The following is a 13759-nucleotide window of genomic DNA, read 5'->3' on the forward strand; positions in this document are numbered from 1 at the left end:
GGACTCAAACCGTAACTACAGGGGCTGAAAAAGGATCAGGCCAAGTACCGTATTCCGTGCAGGGCCTGTCTCGCTCTGTGTGTGGCACCAGGCGAGCCCGTCTCGCCGCCCGGTGCAGCCGCCGCAGCCGCGGCCCCTCAGAGCGGCCCGGGGCGGCCGTTCCGGGAGCACCGCGGGCTCCGCGCCCGCGCGTCACGTGACGCGGCCGGCTGCGGCCCGCCCCCCGCGGAACGGAGCGAAGGGTGAGCGGCGGGAGCGCCCGGGAGCCGGGCGGAGCCACGGGAGCCGGGCGGGCTCGGGGAGCCGGGGCGGGGAAGGGGCCGGGGACCCCGCTGGTGGAGGAGGGAGCGGGGACGGGCGGGAGCGGAGGGGGCTCCATGTGCGGTGGCGCGGACAGGCAGGCGCCGCGCGGCGGGCCCGGCCGGCAGCTCGCCGCGGCACTCGGTGCCGCCTCTGCCCCGCCCCTGCCCCCGCCCCGCCCGCCGCGTCCCCCGGGGCGGGGCCCCGCGGGGCTGGCGGAAGCGCCGCTCATGTACGGCGCCCGCCGCTGCCTCCTCGCCGCTGCTGGGGTGTGTGGTTCCTCCCTTCTTGGCCCTTCAGATTACCGAGATAGCTATTTCCCGTGGGAGGGGACCGGATTAAAAAGAAGCGGCAGAGTCAATAGCGAGAAGCGCCGCTGTGCTGTGCATCCTCCGCCTGTTAGCGGCGGTGCGGCAGGCGGTCGTGCCCCGCTGCCGGTGGAAGGCGGGTTACTTCGGCGAGGGAATGGGCTTGGAAGCGACTCCGGGGTTCTGCTCCCGTTATTGGCATCATGTCTGTATCCGGGACTTGTGCTGTGTACTGCTCTTGGTCCTGGACTGAATGCAGTTCTTACTTAACGTATTTTTCTGCTTTATGAGACTTTTACCACATCTCGTATTTGTCCTGTGAGGACTGCTGTTAATGGCTGTTCTCTGGTATCCTGATGGAGTGGCTTTCCTGTTATCCTACATCCTGGACATCTGAGAGAGAAATTATTGTTGTTTTTGTTGGGGTTTTTATTTGTTTTGTTTTTGTTATAATAATACAACTTTCATAAAGTGGCTGCTTTTCCGTATCTGGTGCTTGTCCCGCAGTCTGTTCATAGTTAAATGCTTCTCCGTATAAAGGCTGCAGTGCTTGAAGCTGAAGAGGTTCAGCCAGTTCCTAGACATGTCTCTCTGGTGTTCCTACTTTTTTAAAGGCAAATTTTCTTGGAAGTTGGCAAAAAGCTTAGATAGAAAAAGTGCAGCTGAACAACAAGTAGACTCAAACCTTGTAAATCTTTTAATTAGCCAGTATTCCATTATAGAAGTTTTACTTTTTTTTTTTTTTTTATGTTACCATTTTTGTTCTGTGGAACTGAAATTCCTTGAGCACACCAAGATATTAGAAATGACAAAGCTGCTTTACATCTCTCTAAATTAAATACCTTTCTTGTACCAACACATTTATATTTTCTTTTTTTGCCCCTAAAAGCATATGCCACACATACTTGTTCATTGTTCAGCTAGGAAGAAAATCGAAATTGTCAGCAAAATGTACTAGGAAGACAGAAGCTCTTGAGGATTTTCAGGTTAAATTAATTAATTTCTCCAGAAAACTTGAGAATTAGTCTTGGTTTTTCCAATATGCAGCTTTGTAACTAAATACATATGCATATTGTAAAAAAAAAAAAAGTTATCGTTTTTAACTACTGTATGTGGAAGATTTTCCAGGAGTCTTTTATTTAATTTACTTTTAAAAGTATAGGTTCTTTTATTTAACTTGTATGGTGTTACCAAAAAAAAATATTTCTCCTGGAACTGGTGGTAAATAATATATATATGGTATAGTAGTGGGTGATATCCAGATCCCTGAAAATAATATTTTCAGCATGCTATCAATAATTTTAGGATTCAAATGATTTCACAGTCACAGTTGTAATTTTGTGGTGAAATCTTTATAAGTTGTCTAGGGTGCCACAGATTTCAGCTGGTTCTGGAAATCCATATACTTATACTTGTTGTTTTGCTTATTCTTGAGACCTGAGAAACTTACCTGGCAGTTGAAGTTACCACAAATCCCAGATTCAAAATCAATATGGTGGGGAATGATGGAGTACACTGGGTCTGATCTTAACAAGTCCCACAGTGACCTCTAGAGTTCAAGTATGAAACATGAGTTGTTAAAATAAAGGAAATTGTTTCTGAAGGCATAATTTTCTGTATTAGTTTATACATTTAGTTTATTACTATCCCCCAGACAGTAGACAGTAAGTAGTTGCTTCGTTAGGTTTTGCTGCTGGGTTTCATGGGAATGTTCTGTTGGGGAGTCAGTCCCAATTTCCCTACTTTGAGCGAGGATGCACAAAGCATCTTTTACAGTAGTTGTGGGAGAACTAGGAGTTTTTATGAAGTATGCTGAAAATGGAAAATACCTTTCAAATAGTAAAAGCATTTTCTATTCTCTCTTGGCATAATTTTTTTCATACCATAATAAATATTATTTTCAGTCATTATTTTGTCCTCATGTACTCAGTGCATACTGGCATGCTTGAAAGATTCATAGCTGAGAATCTTGTTTCTTCTATTAATTTGTTTTTGTATTCATTTGACTTTCCATTAGGCTAGAAGAAACTTCCCTGTTCCATATGAAACTTAGTTCTTAATCCAAAAGCAAAACCTTTTAGAATAATTTGGTTTTGATGATATTAATGTTTGAAGCTGAGTGCTGTTATTCTTAGGCTGTTCATTGAATGTGATCTGAATACTTAGCTATATATTTTGGTGAAAACTGAATGTTCCCTTTTTTTTGTTGTAGTCGTTTTTGCCTAAGCTTGGTTCTGGATAACCACAACAAACATGACAGTTCTATTGTGCTTGAAAGAATTCAGAGAGTTGACTATATAAATGTACAAATTCATTGAAATTCAAAGGTTATGCTGTTGCTTGCTGTAAATATAATTCACAAATTCAGTAAGTTTCAAAGCAACTCCCCATTTATGCAGTCTACTTGAGAGCAAAACATAGCAGCAGCTGATGGTTGTTTGCAAAGGACACTTAAAATTAATTTAGACAATTAACTTCTGTTGGAGGCATTGAATCCTTAGGCTGAAAGTGACGCAGAACTTTCAGTTGCAAGAAGCTGAAGTGTATTATGTAGCTCCCATAAATGAGTTCCAAAAATTGATATAATTTGATACTTTCCTTTCTCTACAGTATATATTAATTACTTTTTGTTTCTTTGAAGGTGCAGGAACATGAATAAACCCAAATATTGTAACTTTTATGTTAGAAGGGCTGGTACTCTGCCAGTCACCTGTGTGATAGTGCTTGAAGATATTTCATTACATCTGAAGTTTTGAATGCTGGGGAAAAAAAATCTAATTTTTAACAATTACTAATTTTTAAAATTGTAATTCCTTTTCTTGATGCTTGTGTGTATCAAATGGAATCCTGAATAACTTGTCAGAACTGAGGGATGGCTGATTACTTGCCATCCTGAGCTAGTTGTTAATTTGATTGCTGAGAGTAACTTTGGTTTACAGCTGTGTTTTCTTCCAGTTTGGCTTGTATTTGAAGAGTGAAATGTTTTGTTTGGAAATACAAGATTTGGAAATACAAGATTTTCCATTAGGGTGGAGTTTGTGTACTTGAAACACAAAATTAATTTGTAAGAATAAGAAATATTAATTTCTTTCCAGTTACAACCAACATGTCAACTAAGCCTTTTTCCATGACATAGATCCCAGTGGTGGGATATAGTAATATTATATTAAAAGAAGAATCAATTCCTGATTTTTCAGGAATGTATGTATTCAGTTACATTAAACTGATTTCCTCCCCCCCAGCAATACTTCTTTGACTGATTATGTTGATGATTGTTGTGGTTTAAGCTTTTCTATTTGGTTTGTGAGCTGAAAGCTCATTACGGTTGATCTGGTTTTGTCTGCTTCTGGGAACTTCTCTGTATGTTACAGCACTGAGAAGATTAGAAAAATGGATTTTTATTGTCGTTTTTCTTTATTGTGGCATACTGGAAAAAATTCAACGTATTTCTTAGGGCTGGCAGCTATTACATGGAAATTGTAATTGCTTAAATTCAAGCAAAGGCATAATAAAATGGTACAAAAGGAATTGAAACTAACAGAATCTGCTGCTTTGTATTTGGAACAAGCAAAACATCTGGCTGTCAGAACAAAGTTTCTAATTTAGAGGAAAGAGAAAATAACAGCAGAGCATAGTGTGCAGTTGCTGAAACTGCAGATTAGGTTATGATTTGTTTCTTCAGTAACACAGCAGTCTTTTGCACCACCCGAGTTATTTCCAAACTCACAATAGAGGGCTGTTCTTTAATGTCTGTGTGCTAGGGGATAGAGGGAGAGTAATATGATGGAGGAATAGGGTAAAATTTGTGCAGAATACAAATACATTAATTGAATAGACAGGTTACCACTATGGTGGAATAATACCAGGATAGAGTTGGCTTTATTGAAGGATAAATGAGAGCTCCTCTGGAGCCCGATAGGATTTTTAAATGAAAACTTAAATGCACTGATCTATATTGATTATTTTAACTGAAAACTTATGGACTAATCTGTTTTGATTCTGCTGTGGCATTCATCACCATCATGTCCAAGCCTGTACTTGGATAAATATTTGTGAATTAAATCAGCCTACTAAAATCTCTGCATACTTGTACCCTTACAGTAATCACTGTAATATGAAAGTTATGGATATCTACAACTAGAATGGGAAATGAGAGTCAGGCTGCATGGTAGTATTTAGCTCTGACTTTGTATCATGAAAGATTGTAGAAAAAGAATGTGTTAAAAAGATCACACAAGTTCTTATACTGAGCGGTATCCTGTTAATCATGGTTGTTAAGCCAGGTATAACCTCATCTTCAAGTTAGGCCAGTCTTATAAACAAAAACTTTTGTCCTCAGTTTTATGTTTCATAGGACACAATAAAATTTGGCTTATTCCTGTGTTGTGGTGTTTTTTGTTATGAAACTCTGTTTTCAAACCATATATCCTGAATCCTAGTGTGATGCCATTGATTTATAGAAAAAAATGCATATTTTGATTGACAGAGAAGTTGGTTGTTTCAATGGATTCTTCAGCTATATATCATATAGTTACTAATTCCTGAACAAAATCAAACAAATCATTTCACACTAATGTAACAGTCTTGGTGCGCTAGTTGTTTTGCATATAGTTTGTAATTCCCTTCTTCCTGTTCCTTCACCTGTCTTCTTGTAGAAGCACATCAGGGGCCATTCTATTTCCTTTGTGGATGACTGCTAATGCCTTGTTTTTACAGCTATTCTTCCTATCATACTTCTGTGGGTAATTTTTAAGTACCTAGGTTTGCAAATATGTTGTAACCTGGGGCTTTCTGAATTACTTGATGATATTCTGCAGGCTGTTTGATAAACAGTGGCTTCTAATGTGCAGGCAAGTGTAAGAAAAAAATAAAGATTTTATACATAGAGAGCTATCTAAATAGCATCTCTGCTCCATATGTTGTAGTACCCACGAGAGGCTCATTATAATCCCTGGACCTTTTGTGCACCAAATACTTCAGTCCAGATAATGCTGTGCTCCATCTGCCTTAATCTCTGAGCTGCACAATGTGAAATTCTTAATGCTTTGACCTGCTACATGCTAGCATTTTTGATCTTGTGTTTTTCTTGTCCATGTTTCCATTTCAAACAAGTTTTCAAGGTTGCTGGTTTGAAGTTTGTCAGTTCTACTGAATTATTCTCTGGGGTTTTTTTCCCCTAAACCAAGTGTAACTTATGGGTGCTGAAAAGCGCATGCATCTCTAAAATATTTTATTCTGAGTTTTTTGTATTCGGCTTTGTTTCTTTGTTTCCCCCCACATCTTTTAAGTGTTGTGATTTGTTGATCTTATTCAAAGTGTCAAACTGGGCAGAGATCCAGAAATATGTGTTAGGGAAATTATTTTTTTCAGCAAGTAGTACTTTGCTTGCCTCACTGACATGCATTTAAACCTGCCATCATATACCAGAGGTGCTGCTGGTGCTTTTCCCCTCATGTTTTTATATTGTGCCATGTAATGCTACCTGTGTTCAAACCCACAAAAGTAGGACTTTAATTCCCAGCACTGTCCACAGCTGCTTAATACTGCTGGTGTTGCCTTGTCCAAGTGGTGTACTGAGAATGAGGCATTTTGTCTTAGCAGTTTTAACCTGGCTGCTAGATTCTCTGTCACTACTAATTAGCTTGTAGTTCTAGGAAGCATATGGTTGGTCTCCTGTGGATTGTCTGACCAATTACTTCTCTTCAGATTCTAGATTTTCTGTAGATACTAGCATGGGGCTTCTGTTATAAAGAAGTTTATAACAAGGTCTGTCCGTGGATTTAGTAGAAAGAATATTCATGTTTCATTATTAATGAAAAAGAGGTTTGACTCAGAGGAATTTTAAGAGAAGTAAAGTTGTTTGATTTCTGAATTTTTAAAAACTATTCCTATATCAGCCATATTGTGATACACGTGTCAGACAATGTTTTCCTGCTCACATTACTATAGAGAGCATGGTGAATATATTTGTGGGTAAGGTCTCAAAATGGTGTTTTGTGGCTGTCTTTGCTGTTAGAGTGGAGGAGGTCTGAGATGCCAGACCTCATAGCAGAGAAGTAGAGTTCCAGCCACAAAACTCAAGACACAAAGTTCAAGGTAAATAGGTTGAGAAAGGGGTTTTAAGGTGTAGGCAATGATGGAGTGAGAAGGTAGACAAAACCCTGATTTTTAGAGATTTTTATTTTTATGTGGCATATTTTCCAAAGGTAAAGCTCTGCTGATTGAGACAATGGTCTCTTTTGGTTGATTGATTCTAATAACAAGTTCTTAAGTGATAAGCTGAGAGTAAATCCTTATAGCTTTTGTCTTGAAATAGTGAGATTTTGGTTCTGTTTCACAAATATTTCAAATTATTTGTAAAAGTGGTTGGTGCAAATTGAAAATGTTTTCATGAAATGTTCAGAAAGAAAATGATTGAATTATAAGCAGTGTGAAAATGTAAACTTATGAGCAAGTTACAGATGATGAAATTTTTCCACTCTAAAAAAATTAAAAACCCTTTGATGGTGAATGTCAGAAGTAATAGTCTTAGAAGACAGATCTTTTAATTGCAAAGCTATTAATATCCATAAAGAATTCTAGTGAAGAATATGCAGGTGGCGTACTTTGTAGAACTGAGTTTTCTCTTCTAAGTTTTATGGTTTTTGGAATTAAGAAACTCTGTGACAGAAATACGACCTTCAGTACTATTTTATCAGTGACATCAGTTTATATTCTGCATACAAATAGTTCATCACTTCCATGTTTCTGAAAATGCAACAAAGGAAACATTTTATTGTGAAATTTTAAATACTTTGTAAGAGGATTGAATGAAACTGCATATATTTAAGCTTTTCATTATTTTAATTGAAAAATAACTCTATGTTCTTGAATATAGACACAAGCTGATCTAGCAGGGATTCATTAGGTGGAAGCAGCAGTTTAAAAGGGAGTTGCCAATAGGTGAAGGGCAGCATTTCTTATACTGGAGCTGCAGTTATGTGAATTAGGCTTGAGTCTATGCAGCACTACTTGGATATTCAGCTTGCTTTTCAGAGGTATAACTAATGCAATCAAGTGTTTCAGTGCACTTTTTGAGTATTTTCCAAGCACGTTCAGTGGTTCAGGGTTAAATAAATAGAAGAGAGATAGTATAATACATGGAGTTGGAATGGAATCATCCCATGTGTCATTACATTAGTCTTAGTGTGCCAACAAACTTTTAACTTTGTGATGGAGTGGTGAACAAGGAGTCATTTGTGTTATGGTGTGTCCATATGATAGATGTGACAATTTGAATTGATTTTACGTTGGCAGTTACCAGCAGTGTGGAAATGATGCATTTATGCATTTTCATTTGTGCCAGTATTTAATAAAGAAAAGGTGATATGTTGCAAACAGTTTTTTTTGCTTAACACAGTCCACCTTTGGAGGTGAAAAATTAATAAATACCAGTGTATGGAGAGAAAATTATTTGCAATGCTTCTTTTTTTCCAAAATGCATTATTAAATTTTGTCTGGTTGTATCACTTTACTTCTTGCTTACCTGCCACATTGAGTCATTTTTATCAAGGACTTCTGCTAGCACAGGATCACAAGAAATGTTCAAATTAGCAAAAGGGTAAATGTGAAGTATCAAGCTCTGTTCTGTAGAATAGACATTACAATCTGATGAAGATTTCTGGTTTGTTGGTTTGGGGTTTTTTCCATTCTCATGTACACACTTTTTTTTTTTTTCTTCACTCTAGATATTGTGAGACTCTGACATATAATAAATTTGTTCTTAATTGTTCTGTGTTGAATTGATACATATTGATGTTACTTCAAATTTGTTTTACAACAACTTTTCTCTTTCCTTCATGTTTTTCAGATTATGGCACAGGCTCAGGGTTTGGGGAAGAGATACATTAAAGCCTTTTTTAAAGGTTTCTTTGTTGCTGTTCCTGTAACTGTGACTTTCCTGGATAGAGTTGCCTGTGTCGCAAGGGTGGAAGGAGCATCAATGCAGGTATTGTTGGAAAAATCTTTTGTCTGTCAGGAAATTGAAAGGTGGCTCTCCACTGATAATAGCGAGGTGAAAAAAAAACCCCTTTTTCTCAATTGTTAGTAAATGATGTTCTATGGAATAGTTGAATTTCTACTTTGTTAAATATTTTGTGATGTGAAAGAAAAGATTTTGAAAACAAAACTTCCCAAAATTCTGGGTCAGTAAAAGGAAAATATATGGAGAAATAGTGACAGATTGTTTTGATATCTTCCTAACCATTTAGAAGTATTTGGAGCAATACCTTTTGTCTCTTGGGATCGAACTGATGACTCACAAAGAGGCTTTATTAATTTTCAGTAGCTACATTATGGTACCTGTATGGTAAAACTGTTTCTTGCTATACTTGTTCTTCCTAATGAATACATATGGCACCATTGCAGGGAAGAATACTGAAAGTGGCATGAACCTACTAATATTGCTTATGTTTATGAGGAAATAGGTATCAGTTCACTGTTTTTACTTTGGTTATATTGAATGTTTATACAGAATAAGCAAGTAAATATAAATAGGATGTGTAACATTTAGATGTTAAATACTCATGAACACGATTTTGTTTTCCCTGTTTATTTGGTCTTGAAAAAGCTATATTTTAATGTAGATAGAAAATTTCCATATTGTTACTTTGCAATTTAAATCCTATGCACTGCACATTGGTATGCATCACCACTGATAACTATGATGTATTTTGTTCTAATGTTGCAACATTCCAATTAGCAGAGAGCAAGGATTTGATTCTTGGATGTCAAGCTCTCTTTTCTGATTGTCTTAATAAGCTCAGAACTTTGAAGTGATTTCACAGCAATCAAGACCAGCTGCTGGAGTTTGAATTATGCACAATTTACACATGGGCTAGAAAAATTAGGCTTGATCCTGCACTTGGCTGATTTATGTTTAACGTTCTAAAAAGCATGTGGTGGGAGGAGGGGATGGCAAGGTGGTGGTGTGTCTTTCGTGGCAATCTGTAATCCGATGTTTAAACTCTGTCAAGAAACCTCAGCGGGCAGCTCTCACATCAAGAACAGGGATGAAAGTAAAATCATCTTACTCCACTAATTCTATAATCCAAGGCCAAAAGCTAGGTGTAATGTAAGGTATCTTTGCCCTTTTCATGCATGTTATTCTGAATATCATTGAAGACCGGTGAAATAGAGAAGAATCTCAGGGCTTGCAGTTGCAGAGCCAGAAATTTGCACTCAAAAGGAGAGGAAGGGAAAACTATGAAAAAACAATTTTGTTATTTTTTTTACTATCTTCAGACAGGAGAAATTCGAATATATCGCACAGCATCTAGAGAAGTACAAAATCAGCCAGATAAGTACAACTCCCCTGTTTTCCATCTTCCCATTTTTTGCCTCTGTTGCAGGTCTAGAGCCACATGGAGCATTCAAGGTGCAGATTCATGTTGAATTTTCTGGTTCTGGCTTTCTGCCTTTGTTTGTTTCTATTTTTGGGTTTTTTTGTTTTGTTTTGTTTTGTTTGCTACTAGTGAGTGTGACCTGAGCATTTAAATTTGGAAGTCTTGGTATTTTTAGCATATCACATTGCCATTCATTGTTTGATCTTTTCTGCCTCTGATGTAATGTTCTGTTTGACATCCATTATTGCTTAATAGTTTTGCTTCAGTAGTTGGAAAGAAATTTCTTAGGTTTCCCTCTCCACAAGTCTGTTGTGCCCCTCTGGTTAATACCTGTTTTGTGGTTGGTTTTTTTTTTTTTTTTTTGAAGTCTGTCCCAAGTGTTTGAGAGTGCTCTGTATTGTTTTGGAGTGTTGCTTCTCTACTGACTTGAGGGGCACATAGTTGACTGTGGTTCATCCATGGAAGATTTGAAAAACACGACAGTTATTTACTTAGATTTATTCAATCTGACAAAGGGAAAGCAATATATATTCACTGGATTATTAAAATTGAAGCTTTTCCCTTGCTGTATCTGCTAACTAAACATTCCCTCTGTTGATTGAAAAATGGATAGCTTGAAAGGTGACATTTAAAATTCTACTGACACCTCAGCATCTGTAAAAGTCTCTAGTTTTATTCTGAAACAGAAGTGAAATAGAGGTTTTTTAAAACTTCTATGCATATGGCTATTTTTCAGATTGAAAAAGAAGAATCCTAGTGCTTTTAATAAGATACTAATTTCCTTGCCAAGATTTTTTAGACATCTAATCAAGTCTGACAGGGACACAATTATAAGAAATATATCCCTCTCATTAAAAGTAGCTTGGAGGAGTACTGGTCATGTTGCAATTCTGTCTGTTAACTGTGTTCTTTGAAGAGTTATCTATGTCAAATGTATTTGAAGGCCATAGGTATGAGGAAGACTCAAGTTCAGGCAGTTTGTAGTCAGATTGTATCCTTCAATTGCATGCTTCCAGTGATACCTTATTGTCTCAATTTGATATCATGGTAAGATTCCCTTGTTTGTAATAGACCGCTAAAATGTCTAGCTGTCTTTGTGTTCTCATAATTCTCCTCCTGCTGAACCTGAAGTTAGAAGTTTTGACAAGAAGCAAGAAATAAATTTGTTTGTGTCATGCTTGCTCTCCTACTCTTGTTCTCTGCTGTGCACTCTCTCTCCTCAACACTTTCTCCTTTTGTTCTGGACCAGCCTTACGGCTGCTTCATAGTTACTGATGATGGGAACACTTTTTGACACCCTGGCAAGCATACGAGCAAAGCTTCTAATGAAAATACAAATTTTCTGACCCAATCAATTAAGACAGACTTCATGCATTCTATTGTCTCAAGCTGATTTTGTATTTTCCAGTGCTTTCAGCCACCTTTCATAATTTCGCTTATGCTGACTTCAGTGTATATGTGTATTAACTCTAACCTATAGGGATTAACAGTGAACTATGGCAGTTTATAATTTTAACAGTTTAAATAGTTTCAGTATCTTCTCTTTTATTTCCAAATTTACTGTTGTTGTTTTTTTTTAATCATCACATGAGGTAATTTTGTTGCTTAGGATTTTAGATTGATGTGCTCATCTAGCATTTTACTAATAGTGGGTTTCTAGTGAGTTGTAATCTGTTTGCAACATTAAATGTAGGTGACACAAATATCTGGTAATAAGATTTCTCAATTGTCTACTGTGGATTTTTTTTTTTTTTGTGACTTCTTGTAATGTGGGCTGTATACTTTTAAATGTTTGTTGTCATATGGACATCTTGATATTGATTTATGTTATCTTTTAATTGAGTTTCATTGCTTTTCTGGTATTATGAACTCTTCATGCATAAAGATGTGGAAAAGGAACCCCTCATGGATACATAAATCTGTAAATTCGTTAAATCAAATGGACTGTTTTCAGGTGGAATAGAAAATGACAGTATATGTGCAGCTTTAAATGCAAGTTCTATTGCAGACAGTTCAATACCAAGGATTATAGGAAGTGGCCTGACCAGCGATCTCTGACGAAGCACTTGTGCTTCTGCAACAAACATTATTGAATATTCTGTTCCATTATGCATAATAGCAGTTGTAATTATTCGGTGGAAGTTCCTCCTAACTTTATTATTAGGATTACTGTACCTAAGCCTGTAAGCTCATGTGAATATTTGTGTTCCCCAAGCTACAAGCAAATAAGTTGCGACCTTCACTAGCAGCATAACAACTATCAAGTTAATCGTTATTTATAGCAAAAGGGCATGTTTTTACCCTCCTGCTTATGGAACCTCATGTCCTATGAGGCTTCATCATATGGCTGGGGATCTCAATTTGCATGCTTTTAGCATTAGATTAGTTAGTAATTGGAAAGAGTAATGTTTTGTGGCTTCTGCACCACAGTTTAAATTAAGACCTGTGTGCCTCATTTGTGGCAGGCTTTTATGCCAAAAACTTGAGCAAAGAAGTTATAATGCTTCAGACTAGAAGGAAGAAGCCTCTGTGTCATTTTGTATCTTATGAAAAGCCCTTGTGACATTATTCGTTGACTCCTTTTGCAGAAGCTGTATTTTGATTTTGCTAGACCTGAAACCTTACTACTAGTTAAAATATCATGAGGAGTAAGTTGTATTGTTTCTATACTGGTTTGTTGTGGAATCTCAATTTGTGTTATTTACAATAGAGAAAGGCTGGCTGAAGGATTTAGCCTTTTATTTTTTTAATAGACAATAGTGATTGTTGATGTAAATGAATAGTTGTCTCCTAGTTTTCCTTCAGTTTCTTCTAACAAAATAGTATTATTGTCTGCACATTTGTCAGGTTTTTCTTGTGAGAGAGAAGAAAAAAGCCTACACCATCGTATTTTTCTCAAACACAGTTCTAATGTATAATGAGTTGGATTTCCACTCTGTATGTCAAAATGAGGTCAGGTGTTGTTAAAAATGCATTTAGAGTGCTTTAAGTTAAAAAAGCTTATGCAGTATCTAAATGTATTAAAATTCTAAGGTACTTCCTTTGTTTAAATGCAGAAAAAAACAGGAGTCAACTGGGATAGTGCAAATAGGGCAATACTGTAACTACCTGGTATATTTCTCTGTAAGATGTAGTTGATGTAAGTTTATTTGATACAAGAAGTGTGTGAATTTAGATATTTAGATATTTTCTATGTATCAGCTATGAGATACATTATCTTTTGGAACAATGGCTTTAAGGTTTCTGTTTGTTTCATCCTTCTCTTTTGGCCTTTTAAGGCAGGTACCTTTGAGTACTAAGGCGTTTATTTTATGAGAATATATCGTATGTATGGTTCCTGCTTTGTAAGATTGGCCTCTGCTTTATACTTAGTAGTGTTGTAAGCTTCTGGCCCCTATGTACCCATATTTGGCAAAGTATGACTGAATTATTTGTGAATTTGTATGTAAGTCACTTGTATGTAAGTATTTGATCCTTTGGTAGAAAATGCTGCAAAGGTGATAAATAATTCTGGAAATCCTGATTAAAAACTACTGATAAAATGACTGCTAGTTAGCTCCTGGTTTTCATTTATCTGGTCCATGCAGTGCATTGAGTCTAGTAAATAAAACAGAAATAAGTATTAATATATTTATAGTTTAGACTCGGACCGTATCTCTATGGATGTTAAAGTAATCTGCTTTGATCTCCTGATTTACCTAACTTGAAATTTGCCTGGAGCCCAAAATGTAACTAGCCTCGTTTGCTCTCTAACTGAACATATGATGT

General features: G+C 37.1%; 1 protein-coding gene across 4 annotated transcripts in view; it reads left to right on the forward strand.

Annotated features, from left to right (window-relative positions):
* The first annotated feature begins 201 nt into the window (after positions 1–201).
* Positions 202–13759, forward strand: part of IMMP2L (inner mitochondrial membrane peptidase subunit 2) — a 410658-nt gene continuing 397100 nt past the window's right edge. For 2 of the 4 annotated variants that reach the window (XM_066183077.1, XM_066183076.1), the window contains exons 1-2: positions 550–813; positions 8458–8595. In XM_066183077.1, coding sequence (XP_066039174.1) covers positions 766–813; positions 8458–8595 — 186 coding nt within the window. In that variant the 5' untranslated portion in view covers positions 550–765. Of the gene's footprint in view, positions 243–549; positions 814–8457; positions 8596–13759 lie in introns of those variants that run through there. The other 2 variants (XM_066183075.1, XM_066183074.1) reach the window with 2 other exon arrangements.

This window comes from Chamaea fasciata, unplaced genomic scaffold (assembly GCF_029207755.1).
Source record: "Chamaea fasciata isolate MVZ Bird 193981 ecotype frontalis unplaced genomic scaffold, bChaFas1.0.hap1 SCAF_5, whole genome shotgun sequence".
Classification (NCBI taxonomy): Eukaryota; Metazoa; Chordata; class Aves; order Passeriformes; family Sylviidae; genus Chamaea; species Chamaea fasciata.